This window comes from Diachasmimorpha longicaudata, chromosome 9 (genome assembly GCF_034640455.1).
Source record: "Diachasmimorpha longicaudata isolate KC_UGA_2023 chromosome 9, iyDiaLong2, whole genome shotgun sequence".
Lineage (NCBI taxonomy): Eukaryota > Metazoa > Arthropoda > Insecta > Hymenoptera > Braconidae > Diachasmimorpha > Diachasmimorpha longicaudata.
The window spans coordinates 5,540,489-5,554,776 of record NC_087233.1 but is presented as its reverse complement, the minus strand read 5'-3'; the positions used below and the strand labels follow the sequence as shown (position 1 = coordinate 5,554,776).

Sequence of the window (14,288 nt, the reverse complement as noted above, 5' to 3'; positions counted from 1 at the left end):
GAAAGCCAATTGCTGAGTATTTACGGTTTTCAGGAAGTCGGTGGTAAAAAATGAGGAAAAATATGGAGTTGTGGATTCTGACATAATAATTTTAACTAATCGTTTAATATTTCAAATTTTTCAGGAAATCGACATTAAAAAACAGGGAGCTGTATCGAGTTATGCATTTTGCCAGTACTCGGACATAACAAGTGTAGTGAAAGCTATGCGTTCGATGGATGGAGAGCATCTCGGTGCTAATCGAATTAAACTTGGTTTTGGCAAGTCAATGCCAACGCCATGTGTATGGGTCGATGGTATTGGTGAATGTGTTTCTGAAAAGTACCTGAATATGCAGTTCCATCAGTTTGGACCAATTAACCAAGTTGTTGTGGATCGTGAGCGTGGACATGCTCTCATATTCTTTGAGCAGATAACTTGTTCACAGACTGCTGTTAAAGAGATGAGAGGTGCATCACTCAGGGGACGTAGATTGCAGGTGGATTTTGCCTCGAGGGAGTGTCAGGAGACATTTTACGAGCATCTCGAGCGTCAGGGTGTTGCTGGAGAGAAACCATGGGACTCTAGGCCGTCACCTGCGGCGACATTTGACGTTGCGTGAGTTGATCTGATGACTTAATCATTATTTTTCATATTTTACACCAGCTAGGGATGAGTCAAGAGCTTTTACTTTCAGGGAACTCGAGGTTTTACACTCAATTAGAGAGAGACTTTTGTTATAAAAAAAATTCTCTTTAATTATGGATAATATTTTTATAATATAATATGGAAAATGAAAAAGCTATAAATTATAGGGCATATTAAATGATAGGGTATGACAAAGAGGATTCTGTTGTCCGAATTATAAAAATCAGGCACTCAGTCGAATTCAGTTTAATTGATGTTTATCATCTCATTTGAAAAGTCATCCATAAATTATGGAAATCCCATTGAAAGTAATCTCAACCATTTCCATTTCCTCTCACCACAGAAGAGACCGGAGTTTCGAGTCATCGGTGACAGTACCAAATGCTGGCAGTAGATTCACCCGTTATGAAACACCTCCTCGAGCAAGGACAGCATCATACTCCCGAACACCTGGGGGTGGTAGTACTCCAGGAGCAAGTCCAGCTCATCCAACAGCAATGTCCCGAAGTAGTAGACGCTCGTATCAATCAGATCCCTACTACGACGGCGATTATACAGATCCACCACCCCGTAGATTTCGTAGTTACGATGAATTTAGTCAGGGAAGTGGTGCTAGTCACGATGATTACGAGAGTAGTGTAATTGGTGATAGTAAATTAAATGATGATGATTTACCACCACCGAGAAGGCACATTGTACAGAGTGTTGTAACAAGTGTTGAACCACCAGCACCACCACCAATACTCCTTCCACCACCAGACATAAGACATCTCCAGAAGGAGCGTGTACACTTGCTCGAACAACTTGAGGAGTGTCATAGTAGTGGTGATGAGGGTTTTGCACCAAAGAAACGTAAACTCGATGCATCAATTATTTGTGAAGATGAGGAGCCAGAAATAGCATCACTCATGGTGACATCTCATTCACGAAAAGGTATGGACGTGAGACGAGTGAGTGACAGTAAAATACTTCATCACACGGCGAGACGAAGTAGTTGCGAGGCTAGAGGACCGGGCCCATGCAAGAGAAGACGTGAAACATCAAGTAGACATCATGAGCATCACGATGGTTCGAGACCTGGTACACCTCTCGTTGATGAGAGACCCGAGAATATAATGCCGAGTGAACCAAGAAGATTTCGTGAGAGAAGCCAAGAGGGACCTCTGTCTCTACCCCTTCCAAGATTTGCTGCTCAAATGATGAATAATAACAACAATAGCACTGCTTGCAACAGAACGACAAGTATTAATGTATCAAAAGTGGCGAGTCCACCTGGTAGTACAGTTTTACCATCATTACCAAGCCCTCGTACAGCACCCCAACCACCAGCATCACCACCACCACGACATCCAAGCCCAAGTCCAACGAGTTCAGACAGTGAAACAGCACCACAATCACCAAGCTTGGAGGAGAGAATACGTTCATTGGATGAAAAATATGAAAGATGGTCTGGTTCACGTGCATTGAGTGCTGCTGGTGGTGATGCACTTGCTAAACTCGATGCATCAGCCTCTGAACGCTTCAGGTTTCGTCATAAATTATTGGATCTCAGCGACCTAAGTGAGGTACAACCATCGGATATCGTTAAATCTGTATTAGCTAAACGTAGTGTATTCGATGAGGATTCAAAGAGACTTGAGAATTTCAATGAAAAATATGAACCAAGAGAATTCACTGGTATATCAACAGTTGTTGGTTCAACAGCATCATCGACAGGTGGTACATGTGGAAAAGTATGCCTACAGTATCCATTCCCAAGTCATCCACCAGTTGTAACAACTACCTCTAGTTCATGTATCACACCAACATCAACAATCCTAGTATCACCATCATTAAAGACTGATCCACGTATTGGTGTACATAATTGTATACATCCACCACCAGCAACACCAATAACACCTGGTACATCTATAAAAACAGCTAGTCCAGAATTGCCACCAGTTTCATTGCCAATTGGTCACGCCACTGGTACAAGTAGTTTTGCTGCCAGTGGATTACCAATGTCCAGTAATGTTAATATTGGTTCAGCATCGATGTCATCAATGGTGTATAATCCAGTTACCACTAGTGCTGCAGCTGTGACGACAGCAATGGCTCTTGTTACAACTGCAACTACAACAGTGACAACAACGGGTTCAGGTTATCATTCGGGTTTGCAGACAACTACATGTACCTCAACAGCAACTGCAACGACACCATCAGTTGCATCGTCAGTTGTTGGAGTAACAGCTGTGACAACTGGTGATTTGGGAAAGGTGAGATCGAGAAAGGAAGCCGGTAGTAGGGAGAGCAGAGACAGTAGGGATAGCAGAGACTCTAGGCACAGCAAGAGTAGCAAGGAGAGTACGAGAAAGCCCAGGAAGGAGGAGACAGAGGAGAAAACTCGAAAGGACTATGATAAAGAGGAACGAGTGATGTCAGAGTCGATTGACAGTGACAGTCACAAGGAGGGTAAAGAGGGAAGGTACGAGCGAAAGGAGCGAGAGGAGAGAGAGAGGCGCGACAAGGAGGAGAAGGAGAGGCAGGAGCGAAGGGAAAGGGAGGAGCGTGAGAGGCGAGAGAAGGACGAGGAGAGACGAGAAAAGGAGCGCCTCGACAAGGAACGACAGGAGAAGGAGAGGAGGGAGAGGGATGAGAGGGAGCGCGAGAGGAGGGAAACTGAGGAGTTGGAGAGGCGGGAGAGGGAGAGGCTCGAGAAGGAGCGAAAGGAGCGAGAGGAGAAGGAGAGACAGGAGCGAAGGGAGCGTGAGGAGCGAGACAGGAAGGAGCGAGAAATCAGGTTGGAGAGGGAGAAATTGGAGAAGGAGAGGCTGAGGAAGGAGCGCGAGGAGGTGGAGAAGAGGGAGAAGGAGGAGCGGGAGAGGAGGAGGGAGGAGAAGGAGAGAATTGAGAGGGAGAGAAAGCGGGAGAGGGAGGAAAGGGAGAGACTCGATAGGGAGAGGCGGAAGGAGAAGGAGGAGAGGGAGAAAATTGAAAAGGAAAAGAGGGAAAAGGAGGAGAGGGAGAGAATTGAGAGGGACAAGCATGAAAAGGAAAAACGAAGGGAGGATGAGAGGCGGGATAAGGAGAAAGCTGAACGGGAAAAACGGAGGGATCGGGAGGATAAGGAGAAGGAGAAGGAGAAAGAGAAAGAGAAAGAGAAGAGGGATCGAGAGGATTGTAAAAGACCGGAAAATAATGTTCATGTCTCTAATCAAATTCAGGGACAGGCTTCTCCTGCTGCTGTACCACTGAAACGTAGGTGTTCATCTCAGGATGCTGCTCCTGAGGAGGATGCCAAGCGTATGAAGATATCGGAGCACAGGAGGGACAGCAAGGACAGACCTCGACAGAATAGAAGATCCGAGGATCGTAAACACAGGAGTGAGACGCACAGGACTAGCAGAGATAGCAGGGAGAACAGGGAGAGCAAGGACTCTTCCACTTCGGTGCAAAGTCAGGACAGTCGTGAGAGCAGAGACTCATCGCAGACGCATAATGATGGAACGAGAGAGATCAAGGTAGACGGCATCACCAGGGAGAGTAGGGAAAATCGTGATAGCAGGGACAGTCGTGATAAGGAGAAGCAAAAGAAGAGAAGTAGAATGGAACGATCTGATAAAGAACGTGAACGAAGTCCACGAGTGTCTCATGATCTTGATAAAGAATTCCTGGTTAGATTGGAGTTGGCAAAACGATCTGATTCTAGCCCACCTCATAATCAAGACGTTACGTCTCGTCATAGAGAGCCACGTGACCATCATCATCATCATCACCATCATCATCAAGTCTCTATGAATTTACATTCCGATAATGATGATGGTCACTCGTCAACTCATGAAATGCAGACAAGGCATCCCTCTCACACAACCGACACTGACAGTGACGAACCCAAGAAACACTCAATCTTTGATATTATTGATGATGAGCCTGCTTACATCAGTATGTATGACAAAGTCAAAGCAAGATCGACGAAGAATATGCAGAAATTGGAGGAGGAAAAACGTCAGGTGAGACTCAAGGATAAATTCTCACAGCTGAAGCAGAGTAGAGCGAGACGAGAGGAGAAGAAACAGAGCACCTCTTGGGATGGGGATTCAGTGAGTAGCAAAGCCCTCACAGAAGACGAATCTACGGAGTCAGATTCAACGAGAACGAAATCTCTATCACGTAAGGGCTCACGATCACGAATTCATTCGGATACCAGCGAAGAGGATGAATCATTCAACAATAAGATTCATAAGATCAAAACTGAGAGATTTGTTGAGAGTGATGTTGATCTTGGTTTCGCTGATACCGAGGAGAAACACACACCAACAGATTCCAGCAATCTTATTCGAACGATCAAAGAGGAGCCGAGATCGTCGGACGATGAGGAACGATTGCCGACGGTTGAATTCCCCTCGAATCATCCTGCCATCAATAACCATCAGAGAGACTCCAGGAAGAAGTCACACAAGAAGAAACAGAAACGTCAGAAATCATCGATATCGAGTGAGGAGGGAATTGTGATCAAGACCGAGTCCTCTGATAACGTCGATCACAAGAAGAGTCTTCTTACCTCCGAATGCCGAACGAATCACCTCAATGATTCGGATACGATTATCGGTTCGGTGACGACGAACATGGCCGAGGGTACTGAGGAGCGAATGAGGAAGGACAAGAAGGAGAGAACGAAGAAGGAAAAGAGACGAGAGAGAACTAGTGAGGACAAGGTGAAAGCGAAAAGAAAACGTCTGAGTCGACAGGAGGCAAGAGATTCCCAGAGGATGGAGGACATCTTTGGACCTCTTTCTGACGACGTAGACGAGACTCCCTCGAGTACCTTCTTCAATCGCCTCAGCAATCTTCCCTCTGAGAATAACACCTACGCGACAGACAGCGATGGCATACGCAGTCCAATTCTCGACGAGAGAATTCGAAGAAAAACGGAAAAGAAACGTCGCCACCAGACGGAGGATGACAACAGTGTTGATCTGGCTGAGGCAGGTCGTGAGATTGAGGCAAAACTCCTGGGTCTACCGTCCTCACCGAAACCAGCAGCCACATGTGCAGAGACAAATGATCACGATGTCTTCAGATTCACCGATGACAATGACAGTCACGAGCCTTCGACCCCCACAACAGCACCTGAGAAAATCAAGGAGAAGAAGAAGAAGAGGAAGAAATCAAAGGAGGAGAGAAGTCGAAAGGACTATCACCATCATCATCATCATCACCACCATCATCATCATGAGAAGACTGGTGCTCTGCCTTATCTGGGGGCTGATCCAAGTCCACCACGAGCGAGTAGTCCTCTACCACGTAAAGCCATGTCACCGACACTACCCATCGCCAGAGATCATCTCAGTCCAATTCCCAAAAATTCAGTTACACCGGCACCGATGACACCGTCGACAGACGTCCCGAAGACTGAGAAGAAGAAAGAAAAACTCATGCCTTCTTATGGTGTCGAAAATGATCGAGTACACGAAAAGACGATGAAAAATGTACCAGCGACTGCATTGCGTAAAGTCTTCAGACCACCGGTGGCTGTTATGAACGAACGTACACCATCACCAGAAGCAAAAGTTCCATTAACTCAAACCCACCACATAACTGGACTTCCGATATCACAGGAAGAAACTGAGGATGCTGTTGCTGCACTTCTGGAGGAAACATTTGGTGATGCAACGGAATTCTCATACCAGAGTTGTTCAGTGGCCGAAACCGAAAACTCTCCAGTGAGTGAGGTATGCTCTGTCTCTCTCCTAGCCGCATCTGAGGACGTCGAAGAAACACAGCTGGCAGTTGATAATTTAAATGCCTCAGCTGCTGACACCGATACAGATCTCAAGCCAGATACACCTCAAAGTGAGCACGATCTTCAAATCGATACTGATACTGAAGAGGATCCAAACTACGAATCCTTTGATCTCACACAACCACCGAAGACCCCGGACATTCCATCGTTCTACAAATCACCAGTTAACAAACAGCTGGTGCTGCCTGATAAACCATCTAATTGTACAAGGCCATCGACACCACCTTCAGTGATATCTCATTCATGGACGGACCATAAACCTGTTATAAAATCCCCTCAGATTGATACCCCCGAGGAATCACCAGCTCCTCCAGCCTCACCGCAGTACAAACAGCCTCTTCCCTGTTCAGTGCCGATGATAAGTGATTCTCCAAGGATATCAGCAGCTGTTAGTCCTCGTCCACCGATATCGACAACAGCTGGTCAGCCACTCTATCAAAGACTACCAATGTCATTGCAGGCCCAGATGGTACCACCACTTCGTCAAACAACTCCAAGAATGCCAGCCGTTACGACAAGTATATCAGTCTCAGCTCCCCTTGCACCTCTCATGCAAACAAGAATGCCAACATTGGTTCGCACTCAGTTACCACCAAGAGTGTCTGAATCTCTGTCACCGAATGGTCAGTGGTCAAGAGCATCACCGATAACTCCAATCTTATCACATGTACCTAAATCGACACCTCCACCAGCGAGAATACCAGTAAGTGTACCCCTGTCAGTTCACAGGCCAGAGGTTCCATCGCAGCACATTTATTCGACAGCAGCGAGTCAACAGCCTGTCATTCAGCATGCACCTGGTATGAGAGCACTAGCTCCAAGTTATCCACATGGAGGCCTTCCTCCATTATCTCTCAACATTCCACCGAGACCCTACATGCCCGTACCACCTCTGACAGCCGGAATTCAACAGAAATCACGTGACAATTCGTCAATGGGAAAATCAGTTATTGAAACTGTGATAGCTGCTCTGTCAAACGAGCCCCAAAGACTTGAGGAGCCAAAATTATCACCAGCTGTTATACCAGAGCCTACGAATAAGGCATCAACATCACCAAAAGTACCATCACCAAATCAACCACCAACATTTATTCCAGAGACAGCTAAGATTGAAATTAATGCTGGTACATCAGCACCAATTGTAAGTAAATCCATTAGCGTTGTTGAGAGTGCTGCATTGTCACCAAGAGCACAAAAACAACACCAGATTATGGAGAATGATTTACTATCTCCCAAACAGAAACCGGATGTTGGTACTATGCACTTATTGACAACACATACACCAAGAGCTTCAACACCGAGCCCTGTTATTGTTGCTCATGGACATGTTGGTCATAAATCAGTTGTTCATTCTCTCATACCAAGTGTAACAACCAATCAGCCGTTGATTAAGACCGTTGTGCCTGTTGTAACACCACAATTTCAGGTGCCTGATAACAAGGGACCTCCTGTCACCCAGAATTATCAATTACCCAGATCAGCAGTCTCTCAGAGTACTTTAGCAATCAAACCTCATGTGCCAGTTGTATCGACAGCTGGCCAAGTTACAAGAATCTGTACATCGAGTGTCACATCTGTCTGCACGACGATGAGTTCATCAGTCTTGACAGCTCCTGAACTTGGGGAAGAGAGGACAGATATTCCTAAGAAGATTGAACCTGTTGAACCAGAATTACCGGTTCAGTCTCCATCGATTCCAGTTCAATCGCCCGAAGTCAAGCAGGAAACTCCAGTAGCGATTGAGCCAAAACTTCAGGATGTTGAGGTGAAGTCAGAAATTTCTGAGGATGTTCAAGGGAAAGTTCAACCTCCAGTCGAACAGTTCCAACCTGAGAAGATAGAGATACCGCTGAAACCGGTGGATCTGTTGGAGTCAATGCCACCAAAACCGGAACTTGAAATTAAGGAAGAACCGGAGGAGGTGAAGCAGGAGCCAGAGCCAGTGAAACCACCAGAACTACCTGAAAATTCACCTGAAGAGCCGAAGGAGCCTGTTGCAGAGCCTCTACCCTCTGAGATCATCAAGGAGGATCCCATAGACAGCAAAGAGGACAGTGACTACTGGTCAGCGAAGGAAGTCAACATCGACAGTGTCATCAAGACTGTTGATGCCCTTTGCGACAACGAGTCCAACGAGACTGAAGGCCACGAAGACGAGGACAACCATGACAGGGAACACAATGGGGAGTCTCACGACACCAGCAAGAGTGAGGAATGGTTAGACAATGAGTCGACAGAGGGTGACAGCAAGAAGGACTTCTCCACGAATGAGGAGCACGATGAGGGCGTGGAGACGTGTGAGATCGAGGCGACTAGAACGAGAAGGGGAAGAGGAAAGAAGGGACGTGGAGCTGGACGTGGAGGAATCGCTGCGAGACGTGGACGAGGTGGTGTATCACGTCGAGGTGGTAGAGTCCCCAGGGGTGGTAAACAGGAGAGAAATAAATTACCCGCTGACGTTTATGAATTCCACGACGACAGTGAGGAGGATAATGCTGGCCGTCCCAGATTGATTTTAACCATCAAATCACCGGGTCCAAATGTCGCTGGAAATGCTCAACCTCCCCAACCAGTTGCTGCTGTCAAGGAGGTACCAGCAGAGGAGTTTGTCTCACCGACGATCAATACGAGGAAGTCTAAGAGACTAGCTGAGAAGGATGGAAGCAGAACGACGGTAGACGATATAATCGAAGACGTTGTGCGTGGCTCGGCGAATAAGGGAGCTCTACTACCGGGTGTTCACGCGACTAGACGTAGCACGAGACACAACAACATCCCCAGACCAGTGCAAACTCCTCCAGAGCCACGAAAGACAACTCGTGGTGGAAGAAGAGCGAATCGAAGATCCTCCGAGACCAACGAGGACAGCAGTGAGGAGAAGACGAAGGAGGTAGCGAGGGAGGCGAGCTTCGAGGAGGCTGAGATACCTGAGGAGAAGGTCGAGGAGGTTAAGCCACCTGTACAACATCAGAATCCTAAGTCCCTCGAGCCCATGACACTCATCGATCCTGTCACAGGTATGCTCATACCCATGAGGGAGTCTGAGGAGGGACAATATATTCCTGTGTCCACGGCGTCAGGGCTGGTGAGGAGTGAGGCCAGGTTACCAGATCATCAGCATCATCTTGCTCATCCCCTCAACAGACCGGATAATCCTCCGAAGGAACACGAACCTGCTGATCTCAGCCAACAAATTAAGAGCCAGCCCACTGTCATCACTAAGCCACAGGTGACTTCCTCTCCTGTCATTCAGTCCACCATCACTCCCACCACTTCAACATTGATGACAACAGCTGCTAATCTCGTTGTGACACAGACAACATCCACCACAACTGCTCAGACAAAACCCACGAGTCTCAAGGCTCATGTTTTGAACGCCAGTAAATTGAATAATCCTCCCATTCCTCAGGCAATCGTCACCAAACCTGTTATACCGAGTTTACCAACTCAACCGCAAATTCAGAATGTCATCAAACCGAGTCAGGGAGTGCAGGGCCTGAGGCTACCTGTGCCAAGTCGTGTCGTATCACCCAGTCTCAGTCCACGTCCCAAGCCAATTCCAGCACCTGCCAATGGTAAACAGGGACAGCCAATGTCTCCAGTTCTCAACACCTCCAACATTCCACCGAATCCCAAGCAGCATCTTCTTCAAGCTGCCAAGCAAATGCAGCCACAGCCCATTGTCAATATGCCCAAACATCCGTCGAATATTCATCCAGTGGTGGGAACACCTCCTGTCAAGAGGGTACACAATCCTGTCACTCAACCGACTGCACTGAAAGGCATCAATGGACAACCTCATCTGCCTAGTCCTAAGGCACATCTACTGCAGACCGTTGGACCGACTATCATTCCTGGGGGTGTTGCCAGCCCACCTATTCAACCACACATCCTGGGGAATCCTACGGTTGGGGCTGGGGCCAGAGCTGGTGTACCCAAGCCTCCTGGAGTGCCTGGAGGAATGGAACCACCCAAAGTCGATGTGTCACTGTCTGGATGCATCATGGTTCCTACTGCGAGCCCTCAGGGGCACGTTCCTGTACCTACGTATGAACCTTCACTGGTGAGACTTTTTTTTTCTTGGGAAGAATTTGGGAGGGAGGTAAACCGTTTTTTTTTTATTTTTGGAAATGATGGGAAAGTTACTGAGAACCAATTAGTTCACATTTAATTATGAAAGACAAAATTAATTATCACGTTTTACCTCTCCAGGCCTAAATTCTCTGAAATTTTTATCGTAAAATCAACGTTTTTACTTGTGATTACTAACTTTTGCTTGGTTCTGGTTAGCATGGCGCTGCGGGCGCAGCTCCATCACCACGGGCTCAATATGGTCTTGTGCCCCCACATCGAACCCAGAGTCCTCCACTGCCCCCACCTGCCCATCACCATGCTAATGCTTCTCAGGTACTTACAAAGCTTTTATGCGTTTATCCTGAACTGCTCGGAAATTAAGACATCGAGCAGAGATTGTGTGAAATTTTATGCACAAGAAAAAATCATGATAACAATAATAAGTAATAATGACGGAGGGATATCCAAGTGGAAGAGTCGTCCCAGTTGTGATTTTTATTTTCCTGCATTTCAAATTAATTCAGTGAAATAATTTCTTCACGTTCGCTTCCATTAAAAAAAATTGATTTCCCCTTGGAAATTCCTTCAAAATTATTTCAAAAATCAATATCAAACATTTCCAATGATTTCAGGGTGACGTGGTGAATCATTACGGAGGTCTTCCTCGTGCTCCCGAGTTGCCAGCCCACTACATGCACTCCCTACAGTACCAGTACCTCCGAGCCCAGCAGGAGGCCCTGACCCCGAGAATACCCTATCACGTACCTGGAGCACGTTCGCCTCACCTCCCCTTGGATCCCCAGATGGAGGCAACTGGTGATGAGAGTCACAGCCCACCCCTGGAGCTTCGTCGTGGCACGAGAACACCCCAGGAACGTACAACAGACAGTCCCCAAGTGGCACAAGTTTACATGCTCCATCAGGGCCAGAGATTACCACCACCACCACCACCACCTCAGTACAATACTGGCAACAATCCAGGACCACGTGCTGGATATTACGATCCACCACCTGCTCACATAAGATCACAATTTCCAATGGCCAGTGATTCACCAGATCGTGCACTGACACCTGATCGCCATCGTAAACTTCAAGTTGCAACACCACCACATGCACCCATTCAACCACAGCCACAGCCACAGCCTGATTCACTGTTGAGATTGTTGCAGCGATATCCTGTCATGTGGCAGGGCTTCCTCGCACTGAAGAATGATCAGGCTGTTGTACAGATGCATTTTGTATTCGGTAATCCAAATGTCGCTAGAGAGAGTCTTCCATGCAACAGCGATGGGTCGACACTGCCCTTGAGAATTGCCCAGAGGATGAGACTGGAGCAGACACAGGTGGAGGGGGTCGCCAGAAAAATGCAGGTGTGTATGAGATTTATTCGTTGAGAAATTTATTGGTCAGAAAAAAAACAGGAGAGAGCGAGCCAATTCGATACATCATCTCCGAAAGTTCCTGATGAACTTCTCCGGAAAGTGCTATCAGTTGTTTTGTGGAGGAGCAGAGACGTTTGTCAAGTTTAAATACTAAAATTTTAATCATTAATTTTTATTAATTTTTTCCAGACGGACAATGAACACTGTATGCTGCTGGCATTACCCTGTGGGCACGATCATGATGATGTTCTTCAACAGAGTCAGAATTTACAAACTGGATTCATAACTTATTTGCAACAAAAAACAGCAGCTGGAATCGTTAACATTCATGATCCAGTGTCGCAACAGGTAAGTCGTCTAAAATAAATGAAAATTATGAAAAAATCCAATACAAAATTGTCTTTATTAATTAGAGGAGGAGAGTGAGGTATAAGGGAGGGGTCTTTAATGGTTCATAACTCGAGAACTTCTAATAAAATTATTATCCGCACTCTAGTAATATTTAACATCAACGATTATTTTCAGCCTGCGTACGTAGTCCACATATTCCCATCCTGTGAATTCGCCAACGACAGCCTCGCGCGAATTGCTCCTGACCTTCTACGTCGTGTAGCAGACATCGCTCACCTGGTAATCGTCATCGCCACCGTCTGAGACAAGACCTGGATTATAATAATTCCAAAGCTCTCCAACAGCATCACCCAGCGGATCTTCAAAGCCCAACAGCTTCTCCTTCCCTCGATAAACGACACAAATCCCCTGATATCGTAACTGACAATCAAAACAAGCTCCAGCTCTACTCAACCCCTGGATCTGCAGATTGTGAAATAGGTGGGGTGGGATTGTGTGATAAAGCGGGGAGGTTAGCACGGTTGAAAAAAAAAAAAATTATTAAGAATTTTAATAACAAAATCCTTGCGTTCCTCTCCACCTTTTCATCAAGCATTGGCTCATTTTTCTCAGCCTAATTCAGCGACTGATCATGTTTGTGGGAATGACCGACATCACCCTTGGTCTATCCGACAAGCAGATTGGGCACATCCCCTCCCACTTGATGTACATGAAAAATAATAATAATAATTCAAAGGAACAGCTGAAAATTGATAAAATATTGAGTCATTCATGGGAGATGTCCACAGTGGCGTCAAATAAGACGCCAAAAATTTTGCAAAACTCCACTCAAAGTGAGAAAAGAAAAACCCAGATGTATAAATTGAATTTTTAAACAAATCCTGGAAATGAGAAGTAAAAAATATGCTAAAAATCCGTATAAACGAGTTTATACTTAAGGCTTAGAATTAATGTTGTATGATATAAGCGAGCCAGCGAGGGCATAACTACTGTGATTTTAATTATTTAACGATATCTGCATATATAATGGTAAAAAAAACCTTGAGATGGTAAATCATAATAAGGTGATGAGACAAAGAGGAGAAAAAAAAGTAAAAAAAATGGTGAAAAAAAATATTAAAACAACATAAAAAGCAAACCGTTCCAGGTGCGCAATATGTGATGTGTTTTTGTATAAATAATTACTCCATATAAATACCTATGTATTATATTACTGTATACAATAGTTTTTGCTGCTGCTGCAGTTGAAGCCGCCGCTGCTCCTGTCGAACTAGAAAGTAAATGGACAAATGATGTTACAAAAAAAACATGAAGTGAAATGTAGACATTAACGAAAAATATTAAGTGAAGAAAAAAAAATGATGAATTTCAAGGACTATGTAGGTGTTTATCCCTAGTGTACCATAAAAGAAATTCCTAGCAGGATGTAACATATTATCATGATTAATGATTAATTAATGATAGAAATGCAAATTAGTGATTAATGAAATATGTACATTATAAAGAACTTATAATATTAATTATTATTATCATTCTTATTCTTTATTACTCACGAAGTCTTTATTAATTTTATTCGATAATGCTGTTACTGTGGACTTATTTCGACAAATGAAATGAAAAAAATTTTTAAAAATAACTACTCTCCTATTCAACTACACTATAGCTACGAGAGAAAAATATCTTCTATTACCACTAATACTATTCTATATCTATTCTATACCACTGCAAGGGATGTAATTGTAGGGTTTTGAGGGGGAGTGAATACACTGGATGACCCTCGTGATCCTTCAGGGCACGATGATGGAAGTGGAAGGAAATATTGGGCTGATATGATAATTAAAGTCATGCTGGTTTTTTTTTTTTCGTGTGACAGATCTCAGTGACCATTGACGCCTGGCCTGCATTCACTTCCATTAGTTGTCGACGGTTTTTGAGGGGAGACAGCACTGGGCCCTGAGTTGATTCATTTTGGGGAACAAATCAGTTGCGAACTTAATATCACTTCGTTACGGAAATAAAAAATTACGGTTTTTTTGAAGGATTTATGAGCAATAAAATTCCAATAACGATAG

The 14,288-nt window shown here is 45.2% G+C and overlaps 1 protein-coding gene across 7 annotated transcripts in view; it reads left to right on the top strand.

The window, feature by feature from the left end:
* Window positions 1–13,768, top strand: part of LOC135166100 (protein split ends) — a 70,889-nt gene extending 57,121 nt beyond the window's left edge. For 6 of the 7 annotated variants that reach the window (XM_064128080.1, XM_064128079.1, XM_064128083.1 and 3 more), the window contains 6 exons: window positions 125–597; window positions 971–10,472; window positions 10,700–10,816; window positions 11,116–11,853; window positions 12,055–12,213; window positions 12,391–13,768. In XM_064128080.1, coding sequence (XP_063984150.1) covers window positions 125–597; window positions 971–10,472; window positions 10,700–10,816; window positions 11,116–11,853; window positions 12,055–12,213; window positions 12,391–12,519 — 11,118 coding nt within the window. In that variant the 3' untranslated portion in view covers window positions 12,520–13,768. The remainder of the gene's footprint in view (window positions 1–124; window positions 598–970; window positions 10,473–10,699; window positions 10,817–11,115; window positions 11,854–12,054; window positions 12,214–12,390) is intronic. The other variant, XM_064128084.1, reaches the window with a different exon arrangement.
* Window positions 13,769–14,288: the final 520 nt, after the last annotated feature.